This window comes from Dermacentor variabilis, chromosome 2 (genome assembly GCF_050947875.1).
Source record: "Dermacentor variabilis isolate Ectoservices chromosome 2, ASM5094787v1, whole genome shotgun sequence".
Taxonomy (NCBI): Eukaryota; Metazoa; Arthropoda; class Arachnida; order Ixodida; family Ixodidae; genus Dermacentor; species Dermacentor variabilis.
In genome coordinates, this window is record NC_134569.1 from 62,360,277 (window position 1) to 62,372,788 (window position 12,512).

The following is a 12,512-nucleotide window of genomic DNA, read 5'->3' on the forward strand; positions in this document are numbered from 1 at the left end:
CGTTGTCCTTGTCTTATTTCGTGCGCCTAAAACCATTTCTAAAATACCCCCCTCTCACAATAATGCCATAATGACATCTGTTTCAATAATGGAAATTGATCGATCAATGTTTCACAGTGTACGAAGCTCACTGCAAGTGGAGGCAGGTGAAATGCGCTGAAGTTTAACGCTACCGGCCCCCGGCATTTATGATACTTACCATTTCGCCAAACGAAGAATAATTATGCGGCAAGGAACTGAAACAACAATTGTGAGATACTGTAAAGCAATGAGTACTTTTGCGCAAGGACTGCAATTTCCTGCCACGTCCTTCACCGTACGTAACAGGTATAGGTTTTCAGGTCAGCGCGAGTTATTTTTCAAAAAAAAAAATATGCGAATTCCACGCGCTGTGGGAAACGGTTTGAGCGAAGCTTTCAGTGGCCTACAAGGTGGTTGTTTTGGGCGAGTTGGCGGAGCATACTTTTATGAACATTATTAGCGCGAAACAGAACGGGGCGGTTCACGGGCGGTGTACTTGCAGCTGATTTTTTTAATGAACGCTCTTTGTGACTTTTGATGCCGGTCTTGGTCTCTTCGAGTAACGCGCTGCTCTTGTTTAGCGCCAATTTGCGAGTATAATTGACCTCACGATGAAGCTGGTCACGTTTCCTTATTTACTGGAAAAGAAAGCATCACTTTATAGAGGAAACGATGATAATGATTCTTGATGGGCCGGCTTCAGAAACCGATCGGTTTGCATAGCTATACTACAACAGCTATATACCATATATACTGCTGAAAGCTGGCTGCGTTGGTTGCTGCAGGTAAGGTGTTTCACACCGCCTTTAAAGGCAGCTTTTATTTGAAAACAATGGTTGCAAGAACAGCTATAATACCGAGTTTACAGTTGCCAGACGACCGTGTCCTGTAGCTGCAGCGTGCGCGCCCGTATATAGCGGATTTTCGGAAAAGAAATCAAAATGAGCAATGTCCATGAAGCTGTTGCCTTATTGTACGACCGACATTATTAAACAGCATATAAATACGAATTTAAGCATGTTGTCGTTTTTTTTATCCTATTTTAGGAGAAAGTAATACGTTATGCTACGTTTACTATGCAGCACTTACATTTTAAGAACACTCCGCAGACTAGTCAGCGTGACTAGTCTGGTTAATTTAGTACACAGATATCCATAAATTTGTGCACGCACGAACCTGGCGATTGTCGAATAGTGTACAACTTTCTAGCCACATTTTTAATGCCCGAGGAAACTACAAGACATAATTTTATTCCATGTGTTGACCCGCGGCTGTGGTGACTCATTGGTCACGGCGTCGTGTTTCTGAGCACAATGTCGGGGGTTCGATTGCCTGAGGAGCAGCAGTACGACGGGGCCGCGGTATTGCAAAAACGTTCGCGTACTGCGTGTTTTGAGCGCATGCGCGTTACGAAGAACTTCGTGTAGTCAAAGTTAATCGGAAGCCTCCCGTATATATGGGGTCACTCATAGATCACCGTACCGCTTATGGAGTCGTCAAACAGCAGATTTAATTTCAAACTGATTGTCTGTATTTAAAAAAATCACAGCTTTTGTTCCGTCACTGTGCCGCCATTGCGCCATCAGTAGCGCTGCTGCAGAGAGAGCTGCGAATTTGTATTGTTATTCGTAATACAAGCGCCTGATATTGCTTTCTACTGGTTCTTGCCTTGTTATTCTATTCACTTTGAACGTTTAGTTTGCTCACTGTAGCTTTTCATTTCTAGTCCGCCTGCCTTTTCGTATATAACGGTGGTTTCTTTTCCAAATAGATTAATTTTTGTTGGAAATGCATGAGCGTTGTGTTCGTATACTCTCTGTCGATCATTTGTCTCAAGCTGCTCTGTGCTATATACGCACAAGACAGACACAGGGAACTATATAGCATACATGAACCACATAGAAATTTTGACTACGAGAATACCGTTTTCGATACGCTTGACGCTGACAAAAAAAAAAAAAGAAAGAAACTTAGTAGAGAAAGAATAATGAAGATGACAACGTCGTGTGCGTAGAAGTCCATCGCACATAACGTGCCCCATACAGCGGCTTCACGCAGAGTCCGTATAGCTTCGTAGCGCCGTCACAGTGCGAACTTAATTGTGTGAAAGGCAGGTATACATATAGACGGGCACACAAACAATTCGCACACCGTCCTGATTGTGCGAGGGGTGCGCATGTATACAAGCCCAATCACGGACCGAGCGCTCAGCGGAGCCCCTGCAGTGGTGTGTACCTGCGCGCCACCCATATTTCGCTCGCTTCCTCGTGTAGGTTTAAGAGATTTATTGGGCGGCCTCTTGCGGGCGCACAAATACAAACACTCGGCGCGCCTCGAAAAGCGGGGCAGCCAGCCGCCTTCTCTAACGGGCCCCTTCTCGGAGAGCGGAAATTGGCTAAGATTGACTGCAGGCCGCGCCGCTTCCTAGATCACGCACACGGCAGCGTGATCTCGCGCGAAAGAAAGAAGGGCGCGGTCATTCGACAGCGCCTGAACTTGAATTGCGTCGGCAAGGGCGCGTGCGTAATAAGCCACGCGGAGGTAACAGGCGGGGGTTCCAAGTCATGATCGCGGAGGGAGGCGGAAGATGCTACGTAGTTTATATACGCGGTCGTGTGTGTAGGATGAAATCGCCGGTCATGAGGGAAACGGCACCGCCGCCGCCACGCAGCGCTCGTACGCGTGCAAGGCCTGCGTGCGGCAGCGGCAACAGACCCCCATGGGACGAGAAGGGCATGAGCAGCGCGTGGGCGCGCGCACCTGCGTCTGCGGCTCCGCCACTTCCGCGCTCGACCCCTCGAGCCGCCGCCGTGCGTTCGACGCGGTCGCTAAGCCCCTGCGGCTTTCCAGCCACAGCGGTGGCAGCATCCCCCAACCCCGCCCCCCTTCCCGAGGCAGCTGCAGTACATCGCTTCTCGATCCCTTTAGCAAAAAAGCAAACCGCTGTTATCCCCCCGCTGGCTCGAGTCACTTCTCTCTCGTGAACTTCGAGCATCGACGGAAGGACAGCCGTTCGGGCACTGAAAGCACGACTGCATGAAGTCAGTTGAGCCCCTGCGTTTCCGATCATGAGCTGTGAGCATACTGGATAGCTTGCTTGCTTGCTTGCTTGCTTGCTTGCTTGCTTGCTTGCTTGCTTTGTTCAAACAATCGACTGCTCGTGTTTGACGGTAAGTATACACGCCTTCGCGAGTAGTGACTTAGATCGCTCAGTGCGGCGTGTAAACCCTTTGAGCTCACTTCTCTGACACAGAGGTCGTGGAGTGAGTTACCTGTTTCACCGGGAGACATTGTGGGGACGCTGAAAGCGAGCGCTGGAAAGTGGTAGTCAATTGCTTAGGTGGATGCGGGAGGTCTGGCAAGTATAAGGAAGAGGCCTGTCGTCTCGGTTCCCCAAGAAGCTCGCTCTTGAGTGGAGAAGGAATGCAGGGAAACGAAAAGCGAGTAAAATGATGCTGCGAAAGAAAGAAGAAAAGAGACGCACGTAAGCTGCCGTAAAGTTTTCTTTACTGTCACGCTTTGAAGAGCTCAGCTGCGCATCTGCGTGTTTTCGACGCAGAAAATATAAATACGAAGATCTTTGCTATGCGAGAAACATTGTTAGTGGAAAGAGAAGCGGACGAAGATTTCTGCTTCAAGATCGAAAACACATCGTGATTGAAAAAGCCTCTCTTGCTTCCAAGTATACGTTCAGGCCTTGGCTTCATGCGCCTGCACAGTAGAGTTTATGCAGGTACTAATAGATAGCCTTAGGATGCGCCTGCCGATTGGGTTATGTCAGTTACGAGGACGCCATGCAGTTTTATTATATAGTTCTGGAGTTGAGCGCTTGAAACTGTTGCATTTTTTTTTCATTTTATACTTTGTATACCAACCTTCATCACAGATTTGCAGCACATGCACATAATGTGCTACTTAAATCAACACTTTTTACATTGAAAAGACAATACAATGTTGCTTGTTTACAAGAGGTCATGTCAGCTAACGTTTCCTAAACACGAATATCTGTGTTGTAATTTTCGTTTCGCGCGTCAGTAACTGCCACTCATGCCAATCATGCCAACTGCCAATCGTGAAAGGTGTCGGCGCGACATAATAAATGCAACGCCAAAGTATACATTTCCTGAGATAGGAAATCCTTCCGTGCGCGTATATATCTTGTGAACTTTACATATGTCGAAAATTGTGGTCAGTTCGTTTATTTGTCTGTTTCAAATGAAAAAAAAAAAAACCTTTTTCCAATGAATCAGTATTTTCGCCTTAATACACGGAAGATATCGAAGTAAGAAATTTTGAATACATTTTATTACGGTGCACGCATAGGCTTCATCAACACAACGCTGTACAAGCTAGACGAAACGGTGCAGTTTCATTTCTCGATTTAGAATGCACTGGTGTACGAACTTTTGACTGGCGATCACAGCGGGGACCGGCCAGCGCTGAACCATAAATGAGATGCGGTGAGCGTTGCTTGTGGGTGACGGTGACTGCGCACGACTGTTTGTCTTAAGTCCACCATTGCTGTTTTTGTATTTGAAATAAAATGTAAAAAAATATTTAGAAATGCACCGACGTTATCGGCAAGAAATACAGGTTTTTCGGTCACTGTCATGGCACTGTTTCGCAATACGGCTTATTTCTGCACAGCTGAAAAAAATCTGCCCGCAGGTCTCTCTCTCTCTCTCTCTCTTCAGGTCGATCAGAACTTATGCGGGAAATTAGTGTGATATCCAGGAACGTATCAGGCCAATTCAAAATAATATTACTGCTGGCACGTATATTAGTATATGACATTGCGCCTCGTTATAGCTGAACAAATGTGTGTGCGATAATTATTCAATAGAAATTTCTCGAGTGCATATATCGCACACGGCCTTGAACCTAATTGACCCGAGTGATGTTGATGGCGCTTTACTTTTATTTTTAGAACGTGACTAGAAACTGCGACACCATTTGGCGCTCCTAGTGTGAGCTTTTACTGGAATACCACAGCAGAACCGTCTAAACAATGGACTATACAAGAAAACGCGTATAGTGACGTATGAATATTCGTTACGCCATAAATGTCAGAGTATAGGCCCTGAGTGATACCTTGGCCGCACGCGTAACTTGTGAATTGGGATTAGCATAGTCGCGCAGCTGAATTACAGTGTGACATTTTAAAAGTGTCACATCTCTATGCGACAAGCTCGTATCAACATCGTATTGCGCATCTCGAAGGAAATCACGCAGCATTGAGACCCACGCTGGCATATGACATCAATTTGTGCTGCGGAACCAATTCCTGATTACTTTATCTCATTTTAGTTGATTTCATCTGTTCTTTCTAAATCTCTCGCTTACTCATTTTCTTTCTGTAGAACAAAGTAAAATTTGCTTTCTTTATTCCTAAAAATGCGAATAGTTTTTGAATGCTTTGAGAATATATAAAATCATCAACTTCGCCCAAGTAAACATAAAATTCGAGCAATGGTATGGCAAATTACTGCCCCCGCGGGCATAGTACATAGGCATAAAACATGAGGATTGCGTAGTGAAGCACGTCACTTAGGTAGCCATACTCTACAGGCTGTATAGCGATCATTCGCACTTTCTGGAGAGCCTTGTGCACTCAAAGGAACTGTTTGCTCTTTGCTTCCAATGCTCGATGTGTGCTTTTAATAAACAACGCTTCATAACGTACTATGTAATGACAGAAACTTGCTAAGTTTAGAAATACTGGGATGCGAACATCGTATTATTTTAATTGTGACAACGGCTGTTCATTATTCGAAAACTATTCGAAAAGTATTCCATATTCGAATATCCGGTTTGCTGTTGGCACCATTCGATTCCTATTCAATTCAATCTCAAAAATCACCATTCGCACACCCCTACCATCTACAGCAATATAGAAAACGTGAAAGCTAGTTTTTCCTTCTGTCTTTCATTGTAAACAATCCCTCAATTTCCGTAAACGTGCTTTTAACTACTTGAGTAGTATAGGGATGCAGTTGTTGTAAGTGGCACACTATCAAGTTCACGGTAAATTATATACTGCAAGCACTTCTTTAACACATTCAAACGGCACGGAAACTGATGACCTTCACTTTTATACCGCCGTCTCACAGAGTTGCAAACGTGACGCCTGATGAATGAATGAATGAATGAATGAATGAATGAATGAATGAATGAATGAATGAATGAATGAATGAATTCTCTACTACCTCAGCGTACATACAAAAAGTGCGCGTCATCGTTTCAAGAACCACATAGCTGAGAGCACGTGCTATTCGTATATTTTTTCTTGTCACTTGGTGTCCCATTTCCGCCAAGTATTCGTATCACAATTAGGTATAATCGGGCCACATATCTAACTCTGTCAGGCACTGTACTCGCATGCAGAAAGTAATAACGAGAATGCGCAGGCCTGCCAAGTTTTACGATAGCATAAAGGCCCGCGTTTATGCTCGAACTGAGAAACAGAACGTAGAAGAAAATGCTTTTTTCTGGTAAGCCGAGGTAACAACTTATTAGAGGCACCATCGAGGGGAAGCGCTCGTTTCGTATTGGGGAACTTACGTGACAGACCAGAGAGCACCCCAGAACAAGACGATCAATCTAACCACACACACACACATACACACACACACAAGAAAATCTCACCGTTCGCGCCCGCGTAAATCCTTTAATAGGTGCACACGGTAAGGACCTGCAGCCCGATACGAGACTTTTCTTACACGTGAGAGCCTCTCCATTCAGCCGTCTCCGCCCTCGGGGTGTGGATATCGGCGATTTTCGGTTTCAGCAATTGTCTCTCTTTAAACCTTAGCGCGCCGTGGTTATTCTCCTCCGATTCCCCACGTCCATTCACAGTGTTGTCATCTATCACGGCGCGCTTACAAATCGTCACCGGCAAAGAATGTGCGCACTTGCTGTTCTGACAGAACGCGTCGTCTCTCCCCCGGGAGGTATACGTGTGTACGTGCTCACGCCCTGCACTTATCCACATTCCGAGGTGCTCCATCACCATCAGAGCTGACAAGTGGGCCCCGCCGCACACCATCCTCGGCCTGATTTTTTTTTCTTCTCACTCCTTTTGTCTCCCTATAGCTCTGTATGTACAGCTGACGATAGCCGCCTGAATACGCCGCTTTTCACCTTACGTGACACCTCGTGTGTGCGGGACGATAGGAACCCTGTCATTCGTTGCAGTTAAGCATGCTTCCTACGTCGAAGAACATGCGGCGCGGAATAGTTTTCTTTTTTTTCTCCTAAGGCAAGGAATTATCTAGTCTGAAATTAGAACACTTCGCTTCCTTGTGTCTTTGGCAGCCGTGGGCGAAAAAGAAAGAAAGAAAGAAAGCAAGCAAGAAAGAAAGAAAGAAAGAAAGAAAGAAAGAAAGAAAGAAAGAAAGAAAGAAAGAAAGAAAGAAAGAAAGAAAGAAAGAAAGAAAGAAAGACACTTCAAGTGTTCCGCTGGGACCTCCTTCATAGAAGCCTATTTGTAGCTTTCTTAGAAATCATCCGAACCATCCTGATTAATCCAACTGAGCTGGACATGTGACATTCCTAAATTTGCTTGTGGGAAAAAAATAAAAATAAACAAGAAATTATTTTTGTACTGAGAATCTCTATTCAGCCTCTTCATTTTAACGTTTCGGTGGAACCACATGACTTACAAGGCAGGAAGTGTTGAACTGAATCGTGGAACCGAAATTGCTTGTACAATTTTGTATACAAGCACTGAAAGATAGGCGGTTATAAACTACAAGCTGTAGCGCTGAATTACAGCCTTTGATGCTTTCTTATAAACTTGCAGTGGAGCACTTGGAGAATGTGCGAATGACAGACTGCACTGTTTTCGCTGCTGGTGCCAGAAACACTTTTGTGTGCTTGTGACATGCTTGTATGTGCACAGTGCTTGTTAATATTTTCTGCTTGCTTTTCATATTTATTGTTGCTTAAGTAACGAAGTTTGAATTTAGGGATAGGCGGCTCTTACGTGATCAGTAATGTTTCTGTACCATGTTATCTCAACCAACATTTCTTGCACCATCATGAATTGTGCTTATTAATGTCATGGCTTTACTAGTGTACCTTCCAGCATCTGGTGAGAATGATCGTACAGCAAGAAGACTAAAATGAAAAAGAAAAAGTCGTACGTGCTCTTCCTGCCTAGCATTGACATGAGAAATTAGCGAACAAAGGTACAGGAACGTCACAGTTCTAAGTGCCTACTTAACGCCAAAAGACGTATGACATTTCCATCGCCATCGCCTTTCGGCCATCGCTCCTAAACGGAGATGCACGCCTACAACTAAGCACATAAGCTTTCGGTGGGGCGAAAACTGCCCGTATACAGGGAGAGAAAAAGGGCAAGGTCTTTCGCTACCCCGAGCATTAGTTGTGAGTCAAGGAGTCCACCGCAGAATGCGCGGTGCAGAATGTGCTGCACTCCAGTGCGGCACATCCAGTGCGGCACATCCAGTGCGGCACATTGTTGGTTCTGCACCAAGTGCTGCACTTCATTACCCGAGCATTCTGCATGCTCGACGGGTGAAGAATCTAAACTATCCCGCAGTTTCCGCATTCCGAAAATTTTTGTGGGCATATTTCAAACATCTGCACATTTTATCGGTGATCCCAACAAGTTATATATATAACAGCTTTGTCGTCTTCTGTGGCTTCCTCTCACGGGCTCTGTCGCCGGGAACACGTAGGCTTACGAATTAGATAATGGTGGAAGGACAGTGCGCATGATTTGAGAAATGTGCAGTGATCGCATATTGAAGCGCGAGCAGATTTCGGTGCACGCTAAAGAAGCCCATGTGATAAAAACTAATCCGAAGTCCCCCCCTATGTGGCGCGCCTCAAAGTCAGAGTTATGGCATGTAAGACTCCATAAATAAATTAATCTGAAGCGCGAGCAGCAGCTAGTGCTTTTTTACGCATTCTTCGAGGCGCAATCGCTCGGTAGGACCGGTTTTTAAGCAAAGGATAATCTTAAGCGTGTACGTTTTTGGAGTTTGAATGAAGCCGCTAATCCAAGTGCAGGTGAAACTGGAAAGGCAATATTGGATTGAAGTAGTTTCAAAATATTTCGCGTTCGAATTTTTGAACACTATACGTGAATGTTATTTCTTTACAAGTTTTTGTTTTGGCTTATATGCATTCATGTTATTCAACCTACTTTTACCTCTCGAGGGAAGCTATTGAATACTCAAGGGCCCCAGAGGGAACAGTATTCTCACCATAATGGAATACATGATGAGTCGTTTGAGCCTCCTGTTGTCTTTCAGATTGTATGGGCTATTTCCAAGTTTCTCTCCCACAAATTTTGTAGAAGCACTATATAGTTTTCAGAAGTTTAATGATATGGTAGCTATGTTAAGGATGAATCTTCCACTCCAGCCCTCCCACATGTCCCTATGGCACTTTAACGCCTATCTTTAGGTGAAATTAAAAAAAAATAGTTTCTCCTCACTATTATCTGACGAATGGGTCATTAGTTTTGGCTGGCGGAAAGTGAAAATTTCAATACTCGCCTGTATATAGGAAGATTCTATTAGCTTCCCCATTCACCATGCTTCAGTCTTTCAACTATAATAATGTCATCAAACGTAATAAAATATCTGCTTTTACTAAAATACGAATACTGCTAGGTAATACGCTTAGGCTAAACAATGACAGTACCAGCTAGGCGCGAGGATCGAACAAAACTGTACCGTGTGCCTCGTGAGAAACTGAGGCAGCTGTCTCTCCAAAGATGTTGGATCTCTTCAAAACATAGCTGTGCTGACCTCGCGTTGCATTTCTGATATGCGTCTAAAGAAATGCTGATCATAACACACACACACACAAAAAGAAAACGCTCGGCACTGGCTAACCAAGAATTCATTCTGGAAGGGGTTTCCAGCCTGCAATACATTTCGGGGGTATACGGCGAGCTGCTCGTAAGCGACCTGTCAATCTCCTCGCCGCTATCATTAAAATTTCGGGTCATGTTCCGACACCCAGGCGCAAACATTGGCCACGCCATCCGGTGAACCTGCAGCTTTAACTTTCTTAACATTCGAGCAAGCCTGACGCACTTTAGGTCAGAAAAAAAAAAAGAAAAATGAAAATAACGAGGGCGTCGATATCAACGCACGTGTTGAAGATCACAACCAAAAAGTGTGACGGACGCCACACCTGAAGAAAGTCACTGAGCCGCGCTTAACCTTGAGGAGGAGGCGCGAAGAAGCGGCACAAGTTCCAGCTGCGACGTCGTTGTCCTGCTGTTTTGCACTGCATGCGTCTCGAACGCATACGTGCATGCGTATACTGCGGCCACTTCGACCGGAAACTGAAACTGCGCGCGGTTATGTGGACTCCAGCAAAACGCTGCTCGAAAACCATTATGTGCCGCTGCGAGACACACTCTCCGCGCACACTGCGTGCGTGCTCGCGTGCGACCGCAGCACACGCGTCAAACGTCTTCACCGCCGCGTGTTTGTTTGTGTATACGCGATTGCTGGTGTATATACGTGCGCGCGGACTGCACGCGTGCGTTATAAGGCACGCAGCTCGATGGCCAAAATGGCAGGTTCCGTTTGAACGCAGGGGTGGCGGCGACGGCCGCGGGTCGCTTCGCGAAGCGGCTGTTTTTTTCGGGGAATCCGCGGGCGCCCATTATCCGAAGCGACGGTGCGAAACATTACTTCGTGTACATTCGCGCCTCCGTGGCCACGTATGTGCGTCTGTGAGTGGCGTTACACGTGTCTCACAATGTATGTGTGCAGTCCGTCCGTTCAAGTTGGAGGAGGCGAAAAACCTGCTCTCTTATTATTATTTTTTTTTTCTGCTGACGCTTTGTCCCTGCACCGACGCGTCATTGCCAGGTGGGTTTCGCCTGGACGAGTCCATTGCGTTTTGCAGGTTTCGCTCCTTACATAGGTGTCTGCAGGCGAGCTGTGTGGCAAATAATTTTCTTTCAGCGTCGTTATATACGGGACATTTAAAGGATCGTTCATTTTAAATAAGTTTTAAACAGGGCGCGTGTCATTCATTGTCGCTGCACCAAGAAAGAAATAACAATCTCCAGTTGTACCTACATGTACCTACACATAAGGTCACCTTGCTCGTATACCTTTTAATGTGTGTGCGCAAGCCATACATTAAGTATTGAACTTCTCTTGGTTACATTTGCTTTTCGGTGGGAAGGCGCCACAACAAACGCACTGCAATGGATAGGCGTCATGCCAGGTGAAATCATACGAGTAGGTTCGATGGAGAAACATGCAATTAGCAATGCACGAGGTGGGACATTTTCTCAAGGCCACAGCGTTGTTTTTGGCATCGAGAAGCGGTGATTGCTTTGAGGCCACGAAGTTTCGTGGAACATGCTTACGTTGTACGCCTGTTAATAGAACCAGAGGAAGCCCTGTGATCGCATACGGCACAGCACGATAGAGCGCTTCCGAAAGTGACTGTCCCTGCGACGTCTTCGTTCCTTGGCGCGATCGGGCATGTTTGTTTGCTTGCCTGACGAAATATTACCCTACTTGGGTTGCGAACTGTTTCGAAGGACGAGGAACGCATATAAGAAAGACAAACTTGGAACGCGTTCAAGTGAAAAGGCGGGTGACCCGCGAGTTCATTGAATCTGGTGTTAGCTCTCGTATTATTGGCGCTCTGCCATCGATCGTCCCAGCCGATAAGGCGTCGGAGGCCGACGCCACGGAGCTGATTTACAATGCAAAGCTGAAGGAGTATCTTTCCTCCGTCCGCGAACTGGTGGGGGAATATCACTGCGCGGGAGGGAAACGCCGGAGAAGGATGAACGGATGCCGGCGCGGCGGCATCGGCGCGCACGATACCGATCAGCGGGGCATAATTAGGCGGCCCGGATTATGCAGAGTCGTGACCTGAGAAGGGAGGACTTCGGAGGACGAAACTACGCAACAACCCGTTACTGAGGGAAAGAGACATTGACGACGACGCCCTTGTCCGCGGCGTCGAGCGCGCGCGCGCGCATTTGGTTTCTCAATGGCTAAAAGCGCTCGCAGCAAAAGCGGTGATCCCGAGTGGAACGGTCACTCACCACCATCTAGATCCTCGGCCTCGGCCCGGTTTGCGTTTGGCCACATTGTCGGAGCCCACTGCCTCTGATCCCGGAGGCAGACAGCAGAAGCACAAGAGGATGAAGACCATCACGAGCACGACGGTAGACCACCAAGACGACGACGACGTTGTTGCCCAGCGTTGTCGGTGCGGCGGCGCGGTGGAAGACCGTCGCGGCGCCATAGCGGAGCCGCTCAGCGTCGTACCCTGGCCCGAACCACACCTCGACGCGCGGCTGTCGTCCAGGGCGAGCGCATGTCGGCCGTACCTGTCCTGGACCCTTCTGGATCCGGGCCGTCTCCACGTTCGCGCAGATGCCCTTTTTTTTTTCTCTCCCTCGCACCCTCTCCCCGCGCCGTGTCGTCTTTCTCTTGTTCTTCCTCTGCCTCTCTCGGCGGTGGGGGACC

The 12,512-nt window shown here is 46.7% G+C and overlaps 1 protein-coding gene across 2 annotated transcripts in view; it reads right to left on the reverse strand.

Moving 5' to 3' along the window:
- wg (Wnt family member 1 wingless) overlaps positions 1-12,386 on the reverse strand; it is a 67,506-nt gene extending 55,120 nt beyond the window's left edge. Inside the window, exon 1 of one of the 2 annotated variants that reach the window (XM_075680775.1) lies at positions 12,089-12,386. In XM_075680775.1, the coding sequence (XP_075536890.1) occupies positions 12,089-12,288 (200 nt within the window). In that variant the 5' untranslated portion in view covers positions 12,289-12,386. Of the gene's footprint in view, positions 1-12,085 lie in introns of both variants that reach the window. The other variant, XM_075680774.1, reaches the window with a different exon arrangement.
- Between the last annotated feature and the right edge of the window lie 126 nt (positions 12,387-12,512).